This window comes from Hemicordylus capensis, chromosome 5 (genome assembly GCF_027244095.1).
Source record: "Hemicordylus capensis ecotype Gifberg chromosome 5, rHemCap1.1.pri, whole genome shotgun sequence".
Lineage (NCBI taxonomy): Eukaryota > Metazoa > Chordata > Lepidosauria > Squamata > Cordylidae > Hemicordylus > Hemicordylus capensis.
In genome coordinates, this window is record NC_069661.1 from 142,416,080 (window position 1) to 142,442,944 (window position 26,865).

General features: G+C 43.7%; 1 protein-coding gene across 2 annotated transcripts in view; it reads left to right on the plus strand.

Moving 5' to 3' along the window:
- The window catches only part of BEND7 (BEN domain containing 7), a 115,105-nt gene that overhangs the window by 68,324 nt on the left and 19,916 nt on the right, over positions 1–26,865 (plus strand). For both annotated transcript variants that reach the window (XM_053256808.1, XM_053256807.1), the window contains exons 6-8: positions 13,844–14,069; positions 18,291–18,410; positions 25,225–25,275. In XM_053256808.1, the coding sequence (XP_053112783.1) occupies positions 13,844–14,069; positions 18,291–18,410; positions 25,225–25,275 (397 nt within the window). The remainder of the gene's footprint in view (positions 1–13,843; positions 14,070–18,290; positions 18,411–25,224; positions 25,276–26,865) is intronic.

Genomic DNA, 26,865 nt, shown 5'->3' on the forward strand with positions numbered 1-26,865 from the left:
TGGCCCTACCGATGCTGCCTGTAATCACGAGGGCGGCCAAATGTGCTTGGGAAGTGCTACATACTTCCACCCCCACCTCTAAGAGACTGGAAAGCCTATATCGGATAATGGAGAAGGATAACACGTACCTTTTGAAGCATCCGGCACCCAACTCCCTTGTAATTGATTGTGCCTCTGTGTCTAAATCTGGAAAGCGCCACGTCGTTCCTCCTGAAAGGGAAGGAAGGAAATTAGACCTCTTAGGCCACAAAATCTATTCGACTGCGTGCCTCTCAATCAAGGTGGCTAATTACGCAGCATGCACCGCTAAATATACTCACAGCCTTTGGGAAGGATTGCTTCCTGAACTGGACAACCTATCACCAGAAGAATTCAAGGTTGCCTTTCAGAAAATCCTGGAACGCTCAGGAGATCTCACCAGGCAACAACTCAGTATCGCCAAGCACCTAGCTGAAAGCGAGTCCAGGGCCATGACTGCCGCCATCACTCTCCGCAGACACGCCTGGCTCAGATCTACCACATTACAAATGGACATGAGGGATAAGATTGAGGGTCTTCCCTTTGATGGCACCGGCCTATTTAGTGAAACCACGGATGCCACAATGGAGCTGCTTAAAAAATCGAAATTCACGGCGAAGACCTTCACGGCGCAATCTTCTACATCCACGTATACATCCAGGTATCGTTCTTCATATAATAAACAACATCCTCCCTTCAGACAACAAGACCGTAGGGACTTCCGCAAATCCTACCAGCCTTACCAGAGACGAGCTTACCAGAACAAATTCAAGCAAAATCAGTCTCAACGACCCAAGGGTTCAGAGACCCAGAAGCGTCTTTGAGACACAAGTCCGTCCACCGTCACTTCTCCACTCCCCATCCCTGCCGTCGGGGGAATTGACATCTCAACCAATGGGTCCCTACACCGACCCCTTGCTGGCTCAACCCTCCATCAAGCTGGCAAGCCATGCCCCCGCATGGCAACATATAACATCGGACCGTTGGGTCTTGAAGATTGTTTCTTCAGGATATGCCATCGAATTCAGGACAATTCCACGATTCAGAGGGATAACATCCACTCCTCCTTCCGATGCTCTACGGAAGGAGGTCGAGGAGCTACTGGAGAAGGGGTCAATTGCCCAGGTGCGGTGGGCGGACAGACAGGATGGATTCTACTCCCGTTATTTTCAAATTCCCAAGCGGGACAGGGGCATCCGTCCGATCATGGATCTGCGCAACCTGAACAAGTTTGTCCAGGTCAAGAGGTTCAGAATGATGGCGTTGCAACAAATCCTCCCGCTCCTCCAAGGGGAGCAATGGCTGGCAACGCTGGATCTAAAAGACGCCTATTTCCATATAAACATTCGACCTCCACATCGGAAATTCCTTCGCTTCACAGTCGGCCACCAAGTATACCAATACAATGTATTACCCTTCGGTCTTTCCACCGCCCCAAGGGTCTTTACGAAGTGTATGGCTCCAGTGATTGCATACCTGCGAACGCAAGGCATCATGGTCTACCCTTACCTGGACGACTGGCTCCTGGCCTCAAAGGATCAAGACGAGTTACGTTCGCAGATCCGTTATGTTCTGTCGGTCCTCCGCGACCTAGGCATCCAAGTCAATTGGAAAAAGTCACGCCGAGAACCTATGAGAGTGGCAAGCTACATAGGAGCAGTATTGGACACGATACGCCAAAGAGCATTCTTACCAGGAGAGAGGTACGACCTGATCAAAGGCATGATAACGCTATTTCAAGACCACCCAGTTCAACCTGCACGCTCCATCCAGCGCTTACTGGGTCTTATGGCCTCGTGCAATGCGGTGATTCATTATGCCCGTCTAAAGATGAGGAAGCTTCAGCTCTGGTTTCTCTCAGTTTTTCACCCTGCAAGACACAACCAAGAGAAACGCCTGCTGATCCCTACTCCCATTCTTCAATCCCTCACCTGGTGGACAGAACGCAGAAACCTTCTGGAGGGAGGCCTTCTGGAGGGAGCCTCCTACTCCGACCATCTGGCTCACGACAGACGCCTCCCTTCTAGGGTGGGGCGCACATTGTGCGGACCGGCAAGCCCAGGGCAAATGGTCCCTCAACCAGAGTCAACTCCATATAAACTTTTTGGAATTACTGGCAGTTTTTCTTGCGTTACGATCCTTCCTACCACTGTTGGAGGGCAAATGCGTTCAGATACAATTAGACAACACGACAGCGCAAGCCTACGTAAACCGCCAAGGCGGGACAGTCTCCAGGAGCTTGTGTGCTCTAGCTCTCCAGATATGGCACTGGTGCATCCGCCACAAGTTTTACCCTCTCGCAGCCCACATCAAGGGCCTAGAGAACACCTTAGCGGACAATCTCAGTCGAATATTTCTGAACGACACTCACCACGAGTGGGAAATCAATCCGAGATACATCAATCCGCTGTTTCACAAGTGGATTCATCCTTCAATAGACTTGTTTGCGACATCAGCGAACAAGAAGTGCGCCCGCTTCTGTTCCAGGGCGGGTCACAACCCCCTATCATTGGGAGATGCTTTTCAGCTCAACTGGACGTCGGAAAAACCCTATATGTTCCCGCCTCAACCCCTGATTCCCAGGGTCGGAGCTCGACTCCTGGCGCACCCGACGCCTTGCATCCTGGTAACGCCATGGTGGCCGAGGCAACCATGGTTTCCACAGGTACGCAGACTGTCCAAGAATCTCTTCCATCGCTTCCCACCCAAAGCGGATCTTCTCTAACAAGACGGTGGCCTCGTGCTCCACCCAGATGTTCTCACTCTCCGTCTGACCGCCTGGCGGATAAACTTTTAGATCATATACTACTGAACCAAAGGAAATTGTCGACCAGACGGAATTATAGCAGCAAGTGGCTTCGATTTAAGGCCTATGCCAAGTCCCAAGGTTTTCTGCCAAGGCGTGCCTCCGTTCATCAGGTACTCCTCTATTTGTCCACTCTAAAATCACAGGGATTGGCGAATATCTCTCTTAAGGTCCACCTGGCCGCCCTGTCATCCATTCACCCGGGCTGCGATGGTGTCACTCTCTTCTCACACCCCCTCAGCAAAGCCTTCCTGAAGGGCCTCTCCAATGTCTATCCGCCGATAAGATCGCCGGTGGAACCTTGGAGTCTATCTTTGGTCCTCTCTTCTCTGACGCTAAAGCCTTTCGAACCTCTGGCCACGACGTCTCTGAAACTGCTATCCTTGAAAACGGCGTTCCTGGTTGCGATAACGACAGCATGTCGGGTGAGTGAACTCACGGCATTGAGAGTCGACTCTCCGTACACACAATTTCATGAAGACAAAGTGCGTATGCGGCTAGATCCTACCTTTCTGCCAAAAATAGTATCGGACTTTCACCTAAATCAGGACATTATTCTACCTACCTTCTTTAGAAACCCACAATCGGCTTTGGAACAGTCCATGCACTCCCTGGACATTCGTAGAGCACTTCTGTTCTATATAGCGCATACCAAAGACTTTTAGGGCCACCACACGTCTCTTTGTATCGTATGGCGGTGCAACCAAAGGCACCCCAATCTCTCGCCAATGATTGTCTAGGTGGTTGGTCCAACTCATCTTACTCACATATGAGATGCAGCATAAAACACCTCCTAAATCCATCACAGTCCATTCCACACAGGATTACGGTTCATCAGCTGCGCACCTCTCGGGGGATTGGCTTCCTGGACATATGCAAAGCAGCTACCTGGTCATCCAATCTCCCATTTGTCATTTGACTTGCGCTCTGCTGCAGAGGCTAGTTTCGGGAGGAGTGTTCTTAAACGGGTACGGCAATAGCACTACTGCACCCCCCTCCTTGGGGAGCTTGCTAAACACCCATTCTTATGGCTGTCGACGGATCTCGATCCAGATAAACAGGTTGCTCACCTGTAACTTATGATCTGGTAGAGATCCGTCGACATCCATAAGACCCTCCCATCCTTCCCCTCTGCAGTAGTGGTGCTCCTCTGTGTGCGTGATGCTTACTATGCTTACCGTATCTGTTCGTCTCCACTCATGATGTCTATCTGCGATGATCGTCCTCTTCGGCGGTCGTCCAAAGAACTGAGGAACATGGCGCCCAGCCCCGCTCTTAAATAGCACACGCTGCGTGTGGGCGGAGCTTGGACGCCTCGACAAGCTGAGGCATGGCTACCGCGGGGATTCCTGCGCAGGCGCAGAACCCATTCTTATGGATGTCGACGGATCTCTACCAGATCATAAGTTACAGGTGAGCAGCCTGTTTTCCTCTCCTATATTCAAGATGCCTAAGAATTTGACTAAGTGAAGATCCATCCTTCCCCCATTCAAAGAACCACCAAAAAAGAGGTGTTATTTGAATCCTTCTGTCCAAGGTCCCCCACCAAAATCAGTCCATATCACAGAGGTCTCAGTATTGTCGCCTCTGGAAAAGCATCACAAAAGCATCACCCTTTGACATCACAATCTTTGACAGTTGAGTTGACCATTAGGGATGTACACAAATGTTTTGGCGTGGCAAAACATTTTAAAGTATAAGTAAAGCAGATCCTTACCTGCTCCTCCACCGCCCCACCACTTTTCCAGGCATGGTGCTGTGCCGCTCAGAAGTCCACGCACAGCCGTGGGCATTCACCCAGCAGCCTGCACATTGCAGCGGGACACACATGGCCACCATGCATGTGTGGTGGCCATGTGCGTCCCACCACGGCAGCATGTGGACTTCTGAATCAATTCATGAACATCCCTGCTGACCACTGCTTGACATCGGGAACTAGACACCTTGTGACAATCTCTCCTACATGGGATAATGCAGCAAAAAGTCTTTTGCTGTTGAAGTCAGGAAATCTCGCATTCGGTGGCACCCTGCAGAGGAATTTAGAAGCTCTTTGGTGAGATTAAACATTTTGCCTAAGCTCATGACATGAGAGGCATTCATTTAGTAAGAAGTTTCACCTCTTGTTCCTGCTTTGACTTTGGAATTGGCAGTTACATCTGCCACCTCCTCGACTTTTCAAGCTTTCATGGCTTAGATATTGAGGAAGGTTGCAATGTTGAGATGATTCTCATTCCAAAGACCCCTTCCATGTTTCTGAGGGATTTACATCAGAGAACCTCTCCAGTCACTCATTTGAGGGAAGATAGACATTTGTTAGAATTACTTCCAGAATGGAGTCCTCTTAGACGGGATTGCAACTACAGGAGCTATTGGAGTTCTCTGGGTGTTTTCGATTATGGCTTAGCGCATCGAGGTTGGGCCCTGTTACAGGGGTGCAGATCCTCCCATCATGCAATGTTTCCTGTACTCTCTTTTTGACAGTGGAAGGCTAACAAGGAAAGAGACCGAATCCAAGTTACTGCTTCCTCCATTCACCAGAAGCAACAGTCTTCAATCACAATGATTCAATCTTCAGATATTGCTATGCTTAGGACACCACTTCCAACGCTTGCTTCTATTCCCAAGGCTACCCCTTCCCAAGTAGCTTCTCTGGTATTGATCATACCAACTTCCATGGTAATGTCTACATCGACCTCAATCATGCCAGCCCCAACAAGTATTTCAGTAGATAAACAAGTGCTTACCAAATTAAATATGGGAGAGAATTATGGTTCTTCCTCAGATTCAGAAGTCTTGTCATCTTTGTTTGTTTGTTTGTTTGTTTGTTTGTTTGATTGATTGATTGATTGATTGATTGATTGATTTATATACCGCCCTTCCAAAATGGCTCAGGGCGGTTTACAATTAAGCCAGAATAGCAAAGAAATGGCACTATTAAAGCTGTAGCAAAGCCTGATGGCTAAAAAATCTGATGTAGAAGAGTGTTCACCAGTTCTCCTGAGGACAATGTTCCAAGTGGCACTTTTTCTTCCCCATCAGAAGAACTTAAAATTTGAACTGTTAGGATTCAAGACATAGCCAAAACTATTGGTCTGGAACGTAAGTAGGGATGTGCAAATCAAATCGATTTGGGTCAAATTGGGGGTGATTCAGTGATTCTACCCCGAATTGAATCACTCTGGGAAAAGGGGCCAGATTCAGGGTACAACAGAATCACCCCCGATTCAACCTGAAGTGATTTGGGTGCCATTTTGAGGCCTTTGCTGGGAAATGGGCCTCAAAATGGCACTTCTTTCCTGGTAGAGCTGGTCTACCTGTTGGGATCAGCAAGTAGACCATTCTTCCGAGGCAGGCTGACACGCCAAGTCCAGAGTGGAGAGCTGGTCTACCCGCTGATCTCAATTGGTAGAACAGCTCTCACCAGAAAGAAGAGCCATTTTGAGGCCCATTTCCCCACCAACATGGGCCTCACAATGGTGCCCACTTCACCCAATCGATTCAGGTCGAATTGGGGTGATTCGTCAAGGCAGCTGGCCAAACCAGCTGCTTTCAACAAATCAATTAGGGGAAATCAATTTTGATGAACTAATTCTGCAATTCTATTCAACCACAAATTAAATCACAAATATTGATTTGTGCACACCCCTAAACTTAAGCAACAAAAATCAAAGATTAAAGATCTTGTTTATGATTTTGTTGCTTCCTCCACATCTGCTCAGCTTTCTGTGTTACCCATGCTGCCTGTCCTCATTCCAGCTTCTAAGGTAGCATGGGATAATCCAGCTTCCTCATCTCTGATATTTAGGTAGCTGGGTACAAGAAGAGTACTGTAGATTTCTCTTTTAAGCCTCCTCCACTGTCCTGGTGAACTGGTGAACTGGCTCTTCAAATCCAGGAACACTCACTTACAGTTTACTGGGGGGCGTGCTAGCGAGGTCGTTATGTTAAGGCTGCCAGGGTAGATTTCTGGGCTTAAAGAGGTTCAAGCAGGACTACTGATGAAGGCAGATCCTGGGTAGCAGTAGGGTCTGGTTCCCCTTCCACTTGGTTAGGCAGAGAAGGCGGTACGGGTTGATGTGATGGGGAGTCAGGCTGCTGGCAGTAGCAGGGAGCGATGGAACGCTGGGTGAATGGAGAGTGAGGGTGGCAGTTCCAGTTTGAATGTTACGGGGTTCACTTGCTTGAGGATATGAAAGGGCCTTATAAAACGAGCATCCCGTTTCTTTCAAGGTCACGTGCGCAGATGGCATGTGGACAACAAGGCACGACTGCCTACTTGCAAGTGTGTTCCTTCTTGTTGAGAATGGTTGGTGAAATGTTTATATGTGTCCTTTGCCTGGTGCAGTTGCTCCTTCAATATGGCATGCACGGCTCTCACTTCAGTGAACCAGGTGTCCGTGGCTGGGACTTGGGACGTTGTCCCCACAGGGGGAAGGGCTTCAAAGGAGTCAGTGGAACTTATCTTTATTTTTGTTGGCTTTTACAAAATCTCAATTTGAGCCCCTTGTGTCTGTGCCACTGAGAAATCTGTCTCTCAGGACCACATTTTTCATAGCTATCACAACCGCTCACCGTGTCAAGTGAATTGACAGCTTTGAGATCAGATTCTCCTTGCACTAGATTTTATCTCAACAAAGTAATTTGAGGATGGATCCCTCATTTGCTCACAAAATAGTTACAGACTTCCATATCTATCAAGATATTCTTCTACCTGCCTTCTAAATCCATCCTTTGAGTTAGCAAAGTCTCTCCACTGTTTGGATATTAAGAGGTCTCTTCTGCACTATCTAGACAGAACAATGGACTAGAAAAGATAAGAGGTTATTCATCTCCTATAAGGGAAAGAACATTGGCAAACCTATTTCTAGTCAGAATGTCACACTGATTACTAGATCTTATCTCTCAAGCTTATAAATCACATAGTATTGAGCCCCTGGTTTCCATCAAGGCTCATTCTACCAGTGATCAGATCAGATCAGTTTCCTCTTCAGCTACAAATCTGTCAGGCGTTCTAATTTCAGATATTTGTAAGGCAGAACTTGGTCCTCCAGACAGTCCTTCATCAAACACTACACTATTGATTTACAATAGAGTAGTGTAGCAGAGACTTGCTTTGAGAGGGCAATACTCAAAAAAGTATTGCAGTGACTTCACTACACCCACCTCCTGAGGGGAGAACTTGATAATCACCCAAGAGTATGGATGTTCAGTGGATCACAACAACACAGATAAACAGGTTGATCTGTGGGTGATCCATGTACATTCATACAGCCTCCCATCCATCCCTGCTGCAGTGAAGTAACTCCTCTCTCATTCTCCTTTTACACATCAAACTACTTGTGCACAACGGGTGGTCATCAAGGAACGGGTATTGGTGCTCCAACCACCCAATATACTGGTCATGCCGCCCGGAGCTTGGAGTGCACAAGAAGCTGTGGAATTCCACCCGTGAGGCTAATGCACAGGTGCACTACCTGAGAATATGAATGTACATAGATCACTCACAGATCACTAGTTAACAGGTGAGCAACCTGTTTTTCTCCGTGTGTGTGTTTGTGTGTGTGTTATGGTGTTCAGTTTTGAATCCAATAAATCAAAGGTGGTTTTACTGAAACCAAACAAACTGTTCTAGTTCAGAAGTGCTCACAACAGCACGTGATGCTTAAAGTACTTCGCTCCCCATGAGTTCTTTCCAGAATCATGATGAATTTTAACTTGCTTCCTTTCCCCTTCAAATTAATGTCTAACCCTTGGGATCATGGAAATATAGGCTAGGCTGTGAGTCTGAGTTGTGGATATGCCTTGTGTCCATAAAACCAACTTGTAATTTATATTCATTACATGGTAACTAAAAATATGTGAATTAGCCACAGCTCTCTTACTCTTGATATGTTTCCAGAGTGACCTTCAGAATTGAATAAGTAATCTTCCCTTGTTTTGGAATGTTTCCTTGAAATAAATGGGGAAACGTGTACAAAGAAGAGATTATGATGATGATAATCTCCATTGTAATTAGCATTTATACCGTATAGCACTTTTTGAGGGTTTAAAGTGCTTTGCCTGTATTATTTAAGTAATCTTTACAACATCTCTGTAAGGTAGGTCAGTAATGTTATCCGTACATTTTAGAGGGAGGGGATTCTGAGAGAGTGGCTATCTTAAGGCCTCCCAGTGAGCCCATGGTAGAGGTGAGATTAAGCCAGGTGCCAGAAGCATTTGACCATAGCTGAATCTGTGCATCAGTATAATACACACCGGGTAATGCACACACAGATTGGTTTAATTGATTATCAGTCTTTACTTCTGTGACCAGGAACCCAATGAGCACTCCACTTCTAACTCACTGTTTGTTTTCTATGCAAAGCAAACAATCTATGTAGAATTGGCAAAGGAGATCTATTTTTAATCGATAAAGCATTTAGAAATGCTTAGGATTAAGTCTAATTGGCTGCTTGCTAATTTTAGCATAACAGAAGTTTTTGGCAATTTTCTCATTTGTGTTAATTATGTACACCATTGCCTTGATTATTTTATGTTAACAAACTCTATTTGGCTATAAATCATACTTGGAGATGTCCATGTGAAGCTCAATTGGATACTGATTGCTTGCAATTGAAGAATAATTTGCTGCTGAAGGAATTGGGAATAAATCAGCATTTTATTTTCAAATTATGTGACTGGGTACAGACTGATTCATTTATAAAATATACACACATGAATCAACAATTGATTAGGTCTCTAATTGAGATTAGGGATTGCCTGTGAAGAGTTCCCATTGACCAAATTTATTTCTACCTATTAACAGGAATTTCGGTTTTCTAGTGGGTAGATTCATAGAGTTGTGTTTTTCCCATGATTATTGCTATGATTCTCTAATAGCCTGTCCACTGAAGACTGTGCTGTGTGCCAGTCATTATAGATTGCCTTTTTATCATGTGCAACTAATATCAGTGAATGAGGAAGGGAGAGGAATTAGCAGGGGTGCAGGGAGGGTCTCATATCTGACAGTGAACTCTTCATGTGAATCAGCCATGAAGTTTTGATCATATGGCACACATTTCAAGATCTCTCTACCTTTATTAAGGACAGAAAACACTGGGTGAAGGAGGATAGAGGACTACTCTGAAAATATGAATATATTATTCTCAACTCTGCCACAGATCTGTCTATGTGACCAAGGGTACTCATCTTGGCATTTTGTATGTGTGTTTATTTTGAAAAATCACAATCATCTAACCAAATGGAATGCAATCTTAATAGATGGCCTCTTTATAGATTGCTGCAGATATAGGAAGAATATAATTATCTTATACCTAACAAGATTATTTTAACTTTCTAACTAGCCTCAATTACTCAATTGCTTAGTTTCAATTTGATAATGTTGTTCAGCTTGCGGTAAATTGCTGTTACCCACCCCAACCCTAAGAAATTGGCTAAAGCAGAAATTGAAATAACTGTATTTATTCCCCTGTTAAATTTGCACATGTGTTTAAAAGATCAATTTGCTTGAATTTGTTAAATTGACTGTTAATGAGTGGTCTCAGGTGTACTTTCCAAAGCAATCACTGAAGATTCCCAACAGCCTTCTATACTCAATGTATACTGGGAGTAGCCATTTTTTATGGGAGTAGGAGAGTAAGTCAGAGCTATTTTCACTTTCTGCACACTGGGGATTTCTCATTGCTGACTGTAGAAGAGAAAAATATGTCTTGTGCTTGTCATTCTCAGCTGATAGTGGGAAGAATCAAGGCCTTAATTTAGTTTAAGTTAAATATTTGTTGTTGCCTATTGCCTGAATATCTCAACATATTGAAGCTATACACACGCACGGGCGAAACTGGGCTAAGGAAGCCCAGCCCAGTTTTGCCTACATGTGTGTACTGCTGGGATTGTGCCCAATCCCGGCAGTGCCTCAGTGGCAAACCCACCTCCGCAGCCACCTTCTTAAATGAGGTTAGGAAAGCGAGCGCTCTCCTAACCCTGTTTTACTGATCATCTGCCAGCCTCTGTGGGGCCCACGGCTGGCTGAGGGGAGGATTCCCACAATGCACCGCACATGCTCATGATGCATTATGGGAGTTCTGGGGCGGGGCGATGCAGAGTACTCTCCTAGCCCTGTTTTACTGGTCATTTGCCAGCTCTGGGGCTGGCAAATGATCAGTAAAATGGGGTTAGGAGAGCATTTCTGGCTGGCTGTGGGGTTCCCCTGGCCGCAGGTCTCCTGGCTGGCTTTATGGAGGGGAGGGAGGATCCCCATAATGCATGGCACACTCACGTGCATTATTGGAGTTCTGGTGGGGGGCGGGCCACATGTCCTGGCACCCCGACCCTCTGAGCTACCGGCAGAAGCTGGCAATTGTCTGGTCACACAGCAACGAGAAGAGGATTGTCTGTGAAGGAGATAAGCTTTTTGATGCTTCCTCCCCTTGCCCCTTTGAGCCCTTCTCACGGATCATGGGAAACGGCTCGTCAACTGTTGAGAGGGGAAGCGGGGATACTTAATAGCTTCTATGAAGAGGGTGAAAAATCAGTTTTGTGTGACAGAAGAAACTCCCACAGTGTGTCGGGGTAGGATAAATTCTGTGCCACTGGCAGAGGGCTTCAGTATGTTGGTGGAAAAGAAGCCTAGTAGAAAGAGAGCTAAAGCACAGGGTGCTTAGAAACAAAGCAGGGAGTGAAGGAAGAAATTGGAGGAGGAGGAGGGAAAGATAGGAAATGGTGAAAGCCTGAAGGGAGCAAACTTCTGAGTGGTCTCTGAATAAAACTGAAATAGTTGTATCTGCTTTCATCTAGACAGCATGCTGCTCTTGAGAATAATATATACAGGGTGTATGTTGTAGCAATAATGAGAAATAAACACATTCTTTTCCCCTCAACTTTTTACCTTGAACATATGTTTTTCATACTGTAACAGGTTTTTGAACTCAATTTGTCACTTTCTAATGAAGGTTAGGTCTACTCTGTCTCAACTTTTTATCACAACAAGACAAAAACAAATCAAACATACAATTAAATTTCATAGAAAAGGGTGTCACTGAGATGCTGACAAAATCAGCTAAGCCCAGGACACTGTTTCTAATCAGAGTTCTATATATTGTGCGAGCATCTGTCATTCTCACCTTGAGAACCTCCTGCTGTGTTCTGATTAGTATGTGCTAATATCTACCTGACTTCTTAAATTTGTCCAGCTTTTCTACACTTTGAAAAAGTCCATATTGTTATCAAAACTTGAATATTCAATGAAAAAGAGTTGCACTGTAAAGTTGTCAAATGTGGAATAGTATAAATGCAGCCATTTTGACAAGTTTTGCAATTCTGAAATCTGGTGATGCAGGAAACATCTAGTAAGCTGTTTTGCTATTTTTAATATCACTATTCCTGTATTAATAAATTGGAATGCCACTTGTTAAAAGGTTTTGTTTGTGTCAGACAATAAAATGCCTGACACAATAAAATCAGATTCCAAAATGATGTTTGGTCTTGCCCCAAGTGGTGGTGGTGGTCATAAATTTCTAAGCCACATTTCCAATTGGGTTTCAAAGAGGTTAAAAAAGAAAGAACTTATTTATGTTGCATATAATGAATCTATGGAATTCACTACATAGGTTGTGGTGATGGCCATCAGCTTAAATTGCTTTAAAAGGGGATAGCCTAATTCATAGTGGATAGGCCTATCAATTGCTATTATTATTAGTCATAATAGCTAAATAAAACTTCCATATCCCAAGGCAGTATATCTTTGGATACCAGTTCAGATACTGTGAACAGATAACAGGAAAGTCTATTGTTTTCACATCCTGCTCATGATTTCCAGTGGTATCTGACTGACAGCTGTTGGATTACATGGATCTTGATCTGATGCAGCAAGGCAATACTTAAGTTGTTTTTGTTCAGTTGTTTTTATTTCCTTTGCTTAGTTTTGATGATGTCAAAAAGTGTAGGGTTCAGTTATGATTCAAACAATTGATTATAGTGGAATTAAACATGCATCATTGGGTACAGGACTGTAGTTGTAGTGATTATATTTCAAATTCCTACTAGCCAAGATCAAATTCTTAAGAGCCAGTGCTGCACAAGACTGAATAAATATTTCAAAATCCTAGTTGCCAGCATTAAATGTAGAGGCATCCAGGTAACCAGCTGCCTGAGATTTTTCCAGCTCTAGTATTTAATATTTAGAAGATAAATTGAGGTGTGAATCACATAATGATGATAATATCTATCAAGCTATATATTTATTTCTCCTAGGCGTACCCATCACTAATCCCATGTGTGGCAGCTCTCGTGAGAGCAGCTGCCTGGAGGATAGCGACACGGACGGGGAGACAATGGCGGCAGCGGTGGGCCAGGCTGGCTGGCCGCCAGGAAGAGGAGGCTGCGGTGGGCTGGACCGGGTGCTGGGAGAAGAAGGTGGTGGGCCAGCCTGGCCCCGCCACCGAGAGCAGGAGGCGGTGGGCCGAGCGAAGGAGGCAGTGGGCCAGCCTGGCCCAGCTGCTGGGAGAAGGAGATGGCAGCGGAATTGGCAAGTGGGCAGGAGGAGGTAGCGGGCCGGAGGAGGAGGAGAGCAGGATGCGGGTGGGCAGGAGGAGGTGGTGGGCCAGATTTCTGGCCGGCCCACCAGCTAGAAAGCGGGGGGCGGGGAGAAGAAGCGGGCTGCTCCTACCAGCGGGTGGCCGGCTGGCCGGCAGGAGCAGGCAGCAGTGGCCTGGCCTCCAGGAATTGGCGGTTGGAGGTGGCTGGCCGGCCAGCCGGCTGGCTGACCCGCCAGCCAGCCAGAAAGCACCAGGCGGGGAGGGAGAGGAGAAGACGTGGGCCGGGCGAGTGGGGGTCTTGTATATAGTTAACAAATCCTCCCCACACACACACACCCCAGTAAAGCAGGCAACTATCCTGGTGTTGAATAACCTTGCATGTGTATATATGTATGTGAATGCAAATAATTTATCATTCACTTTCACGTTTGGACAAAATGATTATGTGAAGAAGATGCTAATAAAACATTGGTATTCTTTTTGGTAGCCAGAAGTACAGCTTGCTGAAGGTTTTGACGTCTTTATGCCCAAATCACAACTGGACTCTATATTAGCAAATTACACGCGCTCAGGAAGCCTGCTGTTTCGAAAGCTGGTGTGTGCATTTTTTGATGACAAGACCTTGGCCAACTCCTTACCGAATGGCAAAAGGAAAAGAGGTCTCAATGACAACCGAAAAGGACTAGACCAAAATATTGTGGGCGCAATAAAAGGTATTCTGTTTCATTTAATTTATCAAAGTTTTTGGTGTTGTCTAGTGATTATGCTGTACCCAGATTTTGAGATTTGTTAAAAATGTATTGGCAAGTTTCATTGCTTTAATGTAAAGCTTGATTACAAGCCCATCATCAGTTTAGGTAAGATCTCAGGAATATATAGCTAATAGCACTTAACATGGTAAAAAGCACACCACTTCAGACTGCAGGTGGAAAAATGCTCCTCCACAGAAAATATCACTGTGCATAAAAAACTATCAGGTCAAGGGAAAGGCTAAGCTAAAATCCTTCTTTCTTGCATCAGTTTTCTTTGTGTAAGGAGTTGTTTCTATAGGGTGGAGCAGTCAAACATATAGTCCCCATCTTCAGTCTGGAGTGGTAGTGGCTCCTATAACATCTTTCTATAACAGCTCATGAAGTAAAGAAATCTTAAATGAGGCTGAATAGTGGTAACAAAAAGCATAGTTATACTCGTATGTATATGTATATATGTGTTTGTGTGTGTGTGTGTGTTTGTATATATATATATGTGTGCGTGTGTGTGTGTCTATATGGATGTGTATATATATTTGTGTGTATGTATATGTGTGTGTATACACACACACACACACACACACACACACACCTACCTATGTGCCACAATAGAACATCATCCTTAATTATTTTTTAAAAGGTTTTGTAAATTGTGGGCAATGCAGGTCATTTAATGGTACTAGAGAAAGACGTGCTGTTCTGGTAGCTCCAGGTCTTAACACTCACATCAGTTTCGGAGGATGAATACAACTGAAGGAAGCCCAGGCGGGTGTGCAGCTGGGGGAGTCAGTCATGTGACTTGCATCGGGGGGGGCAAGGCAGTGGGCCCCCAGACAACTGTCTCCCCTTGCCCTATCATAGTTACACCCCTGGAGCCCAGCACAAGAATTAGGATAGGCACAAACTCCACATGGAGGTTCTTCAGCAGGAATCCAACAGGAGTTCTGTAACTTGTTTAGCCCAGTGATTGATTCAGCATCAACTGTTGTTAACCAGTGGGTCCATTTAGACATCATGAGGAACCATGATGCAGTGTCCTCAAACCCTGGGAGCATATGCTCCCTACTCCCCTGCCCACATGAGCCTCCAGGGAATTATGTATCCAAATTAGGTTAGAAACAAGCTAAGGTCAGTCATAAGAACAGCCCTGCTGGATCAGGCCCAAGGCCCATCTAGTCCAACATCCTGTTTCACACAGTGGCCCACATGATGTCCAAAGCTGTCAAACCTGGTTTATTCTAACGAACTACCCTAAAATAAGCTGACATATGGGTTTCATATCTCAGCTTATTTTAGGGAAGTTGGTTAGAATAAACCAATATGTTTGGCTTGGACGTCATGAACAATCTCAGTTTGTTTCTGACCTAAATTAGAAGTAGAATTCCTTGGAGGCTCATGTGGGCCGAGGAGGAAGGGAATGTGCACTCCCCAGGCTCAGGGCAACGTGAAGAAACAAGCTCTAAACAAGAAACAAGTAGTTCCACATGATGTCTGAACTGGCCCAATAAGAGAGAGAGCTTGGTGGAGAGGAGTTGCATGTATGTTGCCAATCAGGCAATTTGCCTTGAGTTGTTTGTGTTTATGTTTGTTAACTGAAGTGATATGAACTTTGGTGGATTGAAGTTGAGGTGCTTTAGCAGTGCCAGCCTCCTATTTTTAAATGTTGATTTTGACTGAAATTAACCAGGTTTCCAATTCTCTAACCAAGATTCTTGTAACAAAGATTGTAGCAGTCTTTTCCCTCAAGCTGATTGAACAAATAAGACACAGCATTATGGAATTCAAAACCCTAGAACAGCGCTCAGATATCACATTCTCTCTGATACAGGGTTTTCAGTTGCATCCAGCAGCTGATAATATCTTGGGTGGTACGGCTAGGCACTACTATAATAAGAGGACTCTCTTTATTGCCTTTATGGCACCACACAAACAATTGTGTAGAAACCCTTGACGTGTTTGATACAACTGAACAGCGAGTGATGGCATGCTTTGGAACCTTACTCTGCCTGCCTCCATTGCACATTTTGCTTTTGAAGAGTTATGTAAGATACTATTTATCCATTTATTCCTTGTGGTGGCTCAGCTAGTGGGAGGTCTCCTTAAGAATGACAAGATGCTATTTCCATCATTGCCTTAAGAAATTCCTATACTAGCCCTAACCAGGTCTTTTTAGTCATACTTTTCGTTCTCTTTGCCATTACCAGAAATTGAGTAGGCTACAGGACAGTAAAGAAGACTTCTTGCTCCTTCAATCTGTTTTCTTTTTACTACTCTTAAGCAAACCAAAAGTCCAAATAATTTGTTTTCTACATCTGGCAGTTTGGTGATTTTGTTTGTTTGTTTTGTTTTGTTGTAATACTAACAAGATGTCCGCCAAATGGCAGGAATGTGTATGGAAATGTGGTTATAAAGATGCATAGTATTTAAGTGGTCTTTTCTTTCTTTCACGGTGACTATGCCCCACGTTATCCTCTTCACCCCTGTCTCTATCTCTTTTGACTGGTGTCACTATCCACTGTCTCATCTGCACTCTTTTTTTCAGAACTCACGCTTCTTTACCTAATCAGTCCTACTCAGAACCCTAACTTAATGAGGTCTGTGTAGCTCTATCCTGGGTCTTTGCTGTTTATGGTGCTTCTGTAACAGCAAGTAGAACAGAAGGAAGCTGATGGGTGATGTCATAATTGATTCATGATGTCACAGTACATAGTACAGTCATACTACATAGATAGCTTATTTCTTACTGAATGGGGCCGTTTTGAGTATCTTTCTCAGGCAAAATGTTACCATTCCCCAAACTCAGCAGATTAATTCCTGTTCCTCTCAGCTTTTTAGTGGTATCATTCCCACCTGTAAATGGCAAGGCAGCAGTTTGGGAGGAGTTAAGGGGAGCAGATTTCCAAAGCACAGAGTTTGGGGAGATTATTATTATAGATGCTCAGTTTTCTTTCCTGGTGTCTTTCATGCAACAAAGTGGAAGAGAATCTGTCCCGTTCCCCGCACCCCTGCCATAAAGAAACATTTTGTAAATGTTGTTGCCAGACACTTTTTTAAAAAGTCACATATTCAACTCATTTATTTTTTTATAGAGCTTGCAACTCTGAGGTTTTGTTTCAAGGGAAAATGTTGCTTAGGTCATGATAATATTCCCCTTAAACAAAAATGATGTGAATTCTTGGTGGAACCCACTGACTTGGGCTTTAATGTGCCTTGAAAAAAGTATAAGATATCTTTATCTTACCCTTGTTGATTCAGATTTTATAGAATCAAAGGCATGCATTGTGTGTTTAAGTTTGTGTATGTCAGTATGCACCAGAGGTTCCCAAACAATATTTTTGTTGTGCTCTGTTTTAATATCTGAGGACTATCCAGTTAAGGATAGTTATGGAATTTCAATGCCAACTTCTGTTAATATTTGTCAAATGTCTGTTGAGTGCTTAAGAGATATGCAGTGTACTGTTATATGCAGAATTTCTAACTTGAATGCCTTCAACCAGTAAATCAACAGCAGCAATTCTGCACTTAATTATGTGTACTGGAGAGCCAGTTCAATGTATGTCATGACTACAGTCTTCAAGAGACTGTACCACATCAAGTATGAATGCAAGGGATTTGTATGTTTGAAGACCTCCCATGTTAATATCTCTCTACTTGGAAAACTAATGGGTATGACATGGAGGCTTTGCACAGGTCTTTGGCCAGATTCAGACATCATGCTAAACCATGAGCACACCATGATTCAGCATTACAGCCATAAGCCTTAAGCTTGATGCTTTGCACATTATTGTTTAATTGGGATTTATTGTTTAATTGGGATTTATTGTTGTGTCTGAATCCAGCAAATCACAGCTTGTTCTAACCTAGTTTGTGAACAAGCCAGGATATCAAAGCAGGGTTCAATTATCCACCCTTTATGTGCTAAGGGGAAGAGGAGAGCATGCAAGCCCAAAGCTCATGATAGTAATGATAAAACAAGGTTTAATTGTGGTTTAGCTTTTGTTTGAGAATAATTCAAATGCAACATGCAGTTCTAAGGTTTTATATAAACCTTTAAATTTCATTCTGATTTTGCATTTCTCATGTTTGGCTGTTCAAACCTTTGTCTGAAATCTTCCTTCTTTTCCAACTTTGAAAAGATGTTTGGGGCTTTTTGTAAAGAGATGTTTTTTTACCTTCTGATTTTAGTGTTCACAGAAAAGTACTGTACTGCAAACCATGTGGATAAACTGCCTGGCCCAAGAGACTGGGTACAGATTCTGCAGGATCAAATAAAGCTGGCAAGAAGACGGTTAAAAAGGGGCTCAGGTAAGTGGTGATGGGGTTGGGGAAGCAATGTGAATGTGAGGGTAGCAAAGTAACAAGGCAACTATTACCAGGTAATAAGCTTGAACTCAGCATTTGGAAATTACCGAGGAAGGATGCTTTTCCTAAGAACTGATTTGTACATGCACATATACCTCTTGTCACTTGTTTACTAAAACTGAGACTCAGGGTTCAATATATGAATTACTTCAGTTGAAAAGCTCTATGTTTGTGATTATGTGAAACGCTACTGTGGTGTTTGATCTGTGATTGTCATGGCACACATGCACATTCTAAAGGTGTTCTTGACCTACAGTCATTGAGTGATTAACTGAATCTGCTAGTGTTTACTGTTTTCCTGTCTTTGTGGGTGTGTTCTTTTTCTTACCCTGTAGCTTTGCTGAGATTATTCCAAAATTTCAGCTGTCAATAGTATCACAGCTTTCAGAGTTTGAGCAACACTTTTCTAAACATGTTCCAGCTGTTGCAGAGAAGATGGGAAGCCACCTCAGCGTAATTTGTTGTATATCTTGGTTAATCCAGGAATGCAGGTTGTATTGGTTAGTTGGATGTCCTTCCACTTGTGGTGGCTGGCATGGAGGGGCCAGTGTAACAGCTCTCTGCCTTTTCACTGTCTTTTTGTTTTCTTGGACTCTCCATCAAAAAACTTTAAGGGATCAGCAGACCATCCTGATCAAGATATAAAATATAATTAAGAATATTTTATTGCTAGCTTTGTGCATGGGCCAAGAAGTCAGACAAGAGCATGTACTCAAACCAGAGTGTGATTTCTCAAGATGAAAATTGAACTCTTCTACCACCAGGCCTGTTGCTATTTACCTTGTTTGAAGTGGGAATCAGCATGAGTCAATCTTGTTTGGGGGCCTTCTTGTCCATTCAGCCAAGATATGCGCACTTGTCCAAAACATCCAGCAAATGCAAAGCACTTTTACTCTACTTAAAATCTTGGCAATTAAAACTGCCTCTGCCAGTACTGTATGGTTTCTACATTGTGTTAAGGATGGTCTACTGCATACCTTCTCTGGCTAAATGGTAGGAAAAAAAGCACTGCCTCTTCAGCAAATCTGAGATGTGGGCAAAGGTATTACCTCAAATATGCAGGACCTAAGTTATTTAGGGGTTTAAAGGCATCTTTATCCCCCCACCCTCATTTTCACCTAACCCTTAAATTGTGTTGTTAAAAAAAAAAAATCCTGAGCACATCCAAGCAAAGTAGTGACAACCTGTTGTTTGCTTTTCAGATTTAAATTCTGTCCCCCTTCCTAGTTTAAGAACAGTTTTGTATTGGGTCCCCCTCCCCCAATCTTGTAGGGTGAGTTAAATACTTGTTGAGATGGCACAGCCACTTTTGACAGACCTTCAGATAACTACAATCTTTTCTACTGAGAGGTCATGAATGTGAGGCCCCTTCACTTTCAGGGAGCACTCTCCTTGTTATGGTTCCATACTTGGTCTTAACATTGCATTTAAGAGTAGCAGCTGTTTGTAACATTTAAATAATCTAATCTGAATCTGAGGTGCATGTCTAGCAAAGCTCTCTGAAGCTGGTCCACATAACAATCATTTTTCCGAATTTGCATCTTTTTAAAAGATGCACACCAGTTTGGTAATGCTTATCTTTCATTACCAAACTGCCTGAGTCCATTAATCCACACTCTTTCTGGGTTTGCATAAGACAAGGCAGATATTCGTATACCCACAGAACAGACCCTCTATTCCATAATAACCTATAGCTGAACCCTTAATCTCCCTTTATGCCCAGATAACTCTCAGTGCCCAGAGAGCTGAATGGTATCATCAGCATATAAATTGGGAGGACCTGGTTTTTGTGTGTTTAAAAGTTGCTTTTTTAACTTTTTTACTATTTCCAGGTTAAATTACTTAAATTATAAAGATAGTCTGGCTTCAAGTTTGTTTATAAGTTTTGGCCCTTTTCCTAGAAAAAATAGGAAAATTACAGAAAAATATCTGGCTGAGAAAATTAATCAGCAAAATTGCTTTGAGCAGAAATACATTTTGGATTCTGAAAGTAGTATTCCAAGTAAATACTCATTTTAAGCTTTGCGTCATTGTACATGGTGTGTAGCTGGAAATATTTGTATTTTGACAGTACTTTTCCCAGTTCCATCAGTTATTGTCTTCAGTTCAAAGTACTATGTTTTGTTTGATATTTGTATTTTCTAACATTCAGTAATAAAATTGTCAGTGCTATTCAAAGTTCTGTTAGTCTTCCAAATTTCACAAGTTTGGTTAATGTTTCTAATTAACATATGCAGACATGCCAGTTATGCAATTGTGTTATCTTCAGTCATAATTGAAGTAGACAACTGGAGGGAGGGGTGGCATGTTATACCAGACCTAGACAAATTTTCTTTGGATCTAGGAGCCATCCCAAAAATTTAGGAGCCAGAATGATGGATACTTAACAAAATTACTTGAATAAGTGACTGGCGTTATGGAGGGGAAGGATAAATGGGCTTTTCTTGATCCCCTTTAGAAGTAACATGGTTAGAACAGAAAAAGGGCTGCCCAGGACAAATACTATTTACTAATTGTACCTCTCAGCAGGGGAAGAGCAACTGGCCCTATCTATCCTCAGCAGAGGCTCCACTGGCTGTTGCTGGTGTCTAGCTTATGTTTCTTTTTTAGACTGTGAGTCTTTTGTGAACAGGGAGCCATTTTATTTATATAAAGTGCTTTGGGAATTTTTGTTGAAAAGTGGTATATAAACATTAGTCATATTCGTACTTCTAAGTATCCTAGTCTAGGCGCCATGCAGGGGCGTAACTACTATTGTGCAAACGGGTTCAAATAAACTGGGCCGCCAATGGAAAAGGCCACCAAAGCCCCTTGGCTCGGGCTCCAGAGGAGCCCAGAGCAAACTCCCCACTCCCACGCCCGGGCTGCAAAGAGCCCGGGAAAACCCTACACCAGTTTTTTCAGACAGCGCCGACTGCCCGATAGAAAGTTTTCCCCTTCCTCTCCCTCTCTGGACGGAGAGAAAGGGGGAAACGTCCTATCAGGCAGCAGACGCTGACAAGCTGAGAGCTCGTTCAGGCTCTCGGCAGCCCAGGCCATGCCCCCTTTCTTGTGATGTCACACGCAAAGGGGGCATGGGCTGGGCTGCTGAGAGCCTGAACGAGCTCTCAGCTTGTCATTTCAAGCAGTGTCGGCTGCCTGAGGATGTTTTCCCCCAGAGAGGGAGAGGAAGGGGAAAACGTTCTATTGGGCAGTCGGCGCTGTCTGAAATAACTGGCGCAGGGTTTGCCCAGGCTCTCGGACACCCGGGCGTGGGAAGCGTGGGCATGGGAAGGGGGAGTTCACTCTGGGCTCCTCCAGTCATGCGCACAGGCGTATTTGGAGGGGGCTGCCAAGTGGGACTGGACCCAGGCTGTCGCTCGGCTGGCTCCACACCTGGCGCCATGGCTCCCTGGTGCATTGAATTTGTCAAGCCCTGTGTTATGCTGCTTTATGCCCACAGAGTTAGATCACAGATAGGACGCAGGGCAGACAGATGTGAAGAGTATTTAGCCTAGTGCAAATCTGTAAACTTCTATTGCTTTTTTCACAAAGCTCTCCCCCGCCCCACTGCCTTTCTAAACAATGTGAGCAGTATTGCCTAGAGCAGGAGTTGTCAAACTTGCACCCCCAGATGTTGTTGAATGAAAACTCCCATCATACCCTTTTATAATAGCAGGGGATGATGGGACTTGTAGTCCAACAGCTATATCTATACAGAGGTTCACTTGGCTCACAGCAAGAAACAGAACGTAGGACAGGACTATATATTCAGAGGTTTACTTAGTTCACAGCTAGACCAATTCAGATGTTTCTGTGGGACAAAGTATTGTTCAGCCAGAGACATTGGCTTGTGTGTTTTGAGAGTGGCAATCGGGAAAGGACTGAAACTCTCCACCCATCTTCTGCCTGTTAAACTTGACAGATCTTTATTTATAAACACTAATTTCCAGAATTTCATCATACTCTAGTGTGACTAAGAAACAGAATCCAGAGTATTGCTGGGCATATGAAGGAGTGAGGCTATTGTGATAGGAGCAAGCTTGATTTTCACAAGCCGGAGTCACAGGAGCAAGGGGCAAATTAAGCCTCCATCTCAACAATGTCTCCCAAGTTGTACACTTTTTACTTCAGTTTATGAGGAAAAGTATAACACTGCAGTTGGGAATATTGTTGCAGTGAAGGGAAAAGCTGTCCTTCACCTTTGAGGCTGTCTTTACTGACAGGGAACCCACAAGAGAGTGCCAAGTATCTCTGTACACAGACAGAATACACTCCTAGGGTCCTTGCAGTCTACAAGTTTGTATTCTGTAACCTAAGAATTAATAAAAGTGGTCCTCTTCTGGCCAAGAAGAAATCTCATTATCAGCTATGCCAAATTTTTGCCTCCTGAAACAGAGACTGAAGCCTGCAATAGGTATTAATTTATGCAACTTTTTAATGTTGTGAAAACTCATTTTGCTTCCAAAGAACATGGTAAAACTTGAAAGTTTGTGAATATTACAGGAAATATGACTCCCATAAAATATGTGATAAATGTCCGTTTGTGTCTTAGTGCTTCTTCAGTGGAGAGAGAATATCATCATTTTGGGGATGGATATGGAACTGACTATTGTCTGGATCCTGAAATCTGTCTCCACAATGGAGAAAATATAGTGGGATTCTTAGTATTAGTATAAAGTGGCAGCAGGATGATTAACAAGGATACTTGCAGTGTCATTGCAGTGGGATATGCTCTTTTTAATTAGCTTCCCAAGTCATATATGTACAAAAATCAGTTCCTGAGTTCCATCTCTTTGTCACACTCTGGAATGACCAAGAATAATAATCTGTGACCTGTGCAAATAGAATTGTGCTCAGTTCTTGGTGGCTCCCATCAGCTTCTATGAAACAAAGTAAATGGGTTATGTGGCTGAGCCCTAACTTGCATCAAGCCCTGTGTGAGCTTTGGGGCAAACTGCTTTAACCATATCGGATTTGATTCTCTTTATAATCCCCCACCCTGCTCCAAATAACTAGATACTGACTACTAAAAGAAATAAGATAAAAATGTTGGCCTTGATTGTGCATTGTGCTGACTTGAAAAGACAGCTCTTCCTATGAACTAGCATACTTCTTGTGGTGCGCCTGAATTGTGTGGATTGTAGGGATGTGCACAAAACCGGTTCGCCCGGTTCGGTTCGGATTCGAACCGGGTTCGAACCAGGAGGGGGTGGTTCGGTTTTGGTTTTGTTCGAACCACCCCCTGGTTCGGTTTGAATTCGAACCGGTTCAGATCAGTTCGGACACCCAAAAATTGGTAGGATGGTAGCTGGCACCCAGGGGTACATGTCACCCAAACCCCAAAGCAATCGGACACTCATACGATTTTTTATTAATTTTTGAAAATAATTTTTATTTTTTCTCATAGGATATAATGGGACTCCAACCAGCCTATTATACCTTATTGTGGAGCACCGATGGGTGCCAACAACCATGCAAACCCCGAAGCAATATGACACCCCTATGATTTTTTATGAATATTTGAAATATTTTTAATTATTTTTCTCATAGAGTATAATGGGACCCGAACCAGTTCATATCCCCTATTGTGGAGCACCTAGGGGCACAAAAGCGGGGTGGGTGGTAGACATACAGGGGTGCCTACCACCCACAAAACCCCAAGGCAATTGGACACTCCTCTGATTATTGGTGAATTGTTAAAGTATTTTTGAATTCCTCATAGAGAATAATTAGGATTGCAGCAAATGTATAGCTTCACGTCGGGGGGAAAGGGGTGTCGTAGAGTGGAGTGTGGTGGGTGGTAGTTCCTAGGGTGGGCAAGGAAGCTCTCAGAATTATTTGAAAGGAATTGGGCAAAGGGATGATTTTTAAGTTATTTTTGAAGTCTAAGGTGTTTCTCCATAAAGAAGCATGGAGGTGTCAGCAAATGTATAGCTTCACGTCGGGGGCAAAGGGGTGGCCTAGAGCAGTGTGGGGTTGGTGGTAGTGCCAGGTAGTGGCAAGGAAGCTACCTGAATTCTTTCAAAGGATTTGGGCAGAGGGCTGATTTTTGGTGAATTGTTGAAGTTTACACGCCTTTAAGGTTTTTCCTCATAAGGTATAATGGAGCTTTCAGCAGCCCCATAAGTGCACTTGGGGGGTGCTGGGGTGGCCCAGAGCGAGTGGTGGTGTAGTGCACATAGGGTGCCAACCACCCCCATGGGTTTCTAACCCATGGGGTACAGGGTTCTGTTGTTTCTGAGGTATTCTGAGTGTGGATTCTATGATAGTAAATTAGAGTGGATTCATGGTGTCTCATTGAAAATCTCATTTGCTATCATAGAATCTACACTCAGAATACCTCAGAAACAACAGAACCCTGTACCCCATGGGTTAGAAACCCATGGGGGTGGTTGGCACCCTATGTGCACTACACTACCACTCGCTCTGGGCTGATTGCTTTGGGGTTTGGGTGACAGGTACCCCTGGGTGCCAGCTACCATCCTACCAATTTTTGGGTGTCCGAACCGGTTCAAACCAGTTCGAACCAAACCACCCCCTGGTTCGGTTCAAATTCGAACCTGCAGCTCGAACCTGATGGCTGGTTCGGTTCAAATTCGAACCTCCGAACCACCCTGGTTCTAATTCGAACCAGTTCGCACATCCCTAGTGGATTGTATGTTAATCCTAGCAATTGTTTATATACTTGTACTTTCCTGTATTATTACTATCTTACTTAGTTACAGTATTTGTTTTTGAGAAAAAATAATTATCTTTTTGTCTTATCTCTATTTAGCAGAGACAACTGAATGTGATGAGAAACTGGACATTTCTCTACTACAAACAGGTAAAAAGCTGTTGGTTAATAAGGCTATACTGACCTACCTCCTTTGTTTTCTTGATCTTGAACATCTTGGATTTGGAGTAACGGCCTGATTTATCCATGCACAATACACATAGAAATGTAGTTGATTTCTGTAGATGAAGGAAATTCATTAAATGTGTCTCCAAAAACCCCTACTGACTGCCTCTAAGACCTAACTTGTAGATTTTTTCTGTGCATGGAGACTCTTCACCAGCACTTCTCTGCGAGCATGGTGAGGTGCTGCATCTGTTCCTGGCTCTCTGAAGCAGGAATGACCAGAGTGTGGTTTGTTGGACATTACTGCAGAACCTCAGTTTGGACAGTGGAACAAGCAGAATGTTTCTTCCCTTACTAATGTGCCATTTTCTACATCTCTGCACAAGTAATTTATTTTCTTTATTGTTCGATTTATATACTGCTTTTCAATAAAATGATCTCAAAGTCGTTATACAATATAATTAAAACAATGCATAATTGAAATACAAAAGTACAGATGATCTCAAAGCAGTTTACAGTATAATTAAAAGAATATGTAATTAAAATACAGAAGTACAGATAATATAAATATTTTTAAAAATCTCTATTTTTAAAATTTTAATAACCCATTAAAAACAATAATACATAAAACACAAAGCAGCATTGGTAAAAACAATACTTTCATTTAAAAGCCTGGGTGAAGAGCCATGTCTTTACTTTTTTCCTAAAAATTGTCAAGGAGACTGAGGAGTGGATGCCAGCCAGGAGAACATTCCAAAGCCTGGGGGCAATGACTGAGAAGGCCCTGTCCTGCATGCTTGACTCTCTCACTGTCAGCACACAGGGCAGAGCCCCCTCTGGTGATCTTGTCAAGCGGGCAGAAACACTTGGGATCAGGCAGTCCTTCAGATATCTAGAGCCCAAACTGGCTTTAAAAGTCAAAACCAGCACCTTGAATTGGACCCGGAAACAAATTGGTAGCCAGTGCAGCTCTTTCAGAATAGGTGTAATATGATCCCGTGGGCAGTTCCAGATACAATCCTAGCTGCCACATTTTGCACTAGCTGCAGTTTCCAAATATACTTCAAGGGCAGTCCTACATAGAGTGTGTTAAAGTAATCCAGCTGTGGCGTGACTAGGGCATGGGTAACTGTGGCCAGATCTGCCTTTTCAAGAAAGGGATGCAGCTGACGCACTAGCTGAAGCTGTGCAAAAGCACCTCTGGCCACCGCCTCCACCTGTGCTTCTAAATGCAGAGCTGGGTCCAGCAGTACTCACAAGCTGCGCACTTGCTCTTTCAAGGGGAGTGCAACCTCATCCAGAACCGATTGGCTCTCCTACTGACCAACAGCATCTCCGTCTTGTCTGGATTCATTCTCAGTTTACTAGCCCACATCCAGCCCATCACAGCCTCCAAGCCCTGATTGATTATTTATTTATTTATTTATTTATTTGTCACATTTATATACCACCCAAACTTTCGTCTCTGATTCAGGTCATCCATTGCCTCTCTAGGATCAGGCGATAAGGAGAGGGAAAGCTGAGTGCATATTGCTGACAATGCAGTCCAAGCCCCGCATGACGTCTCCCAGCAGT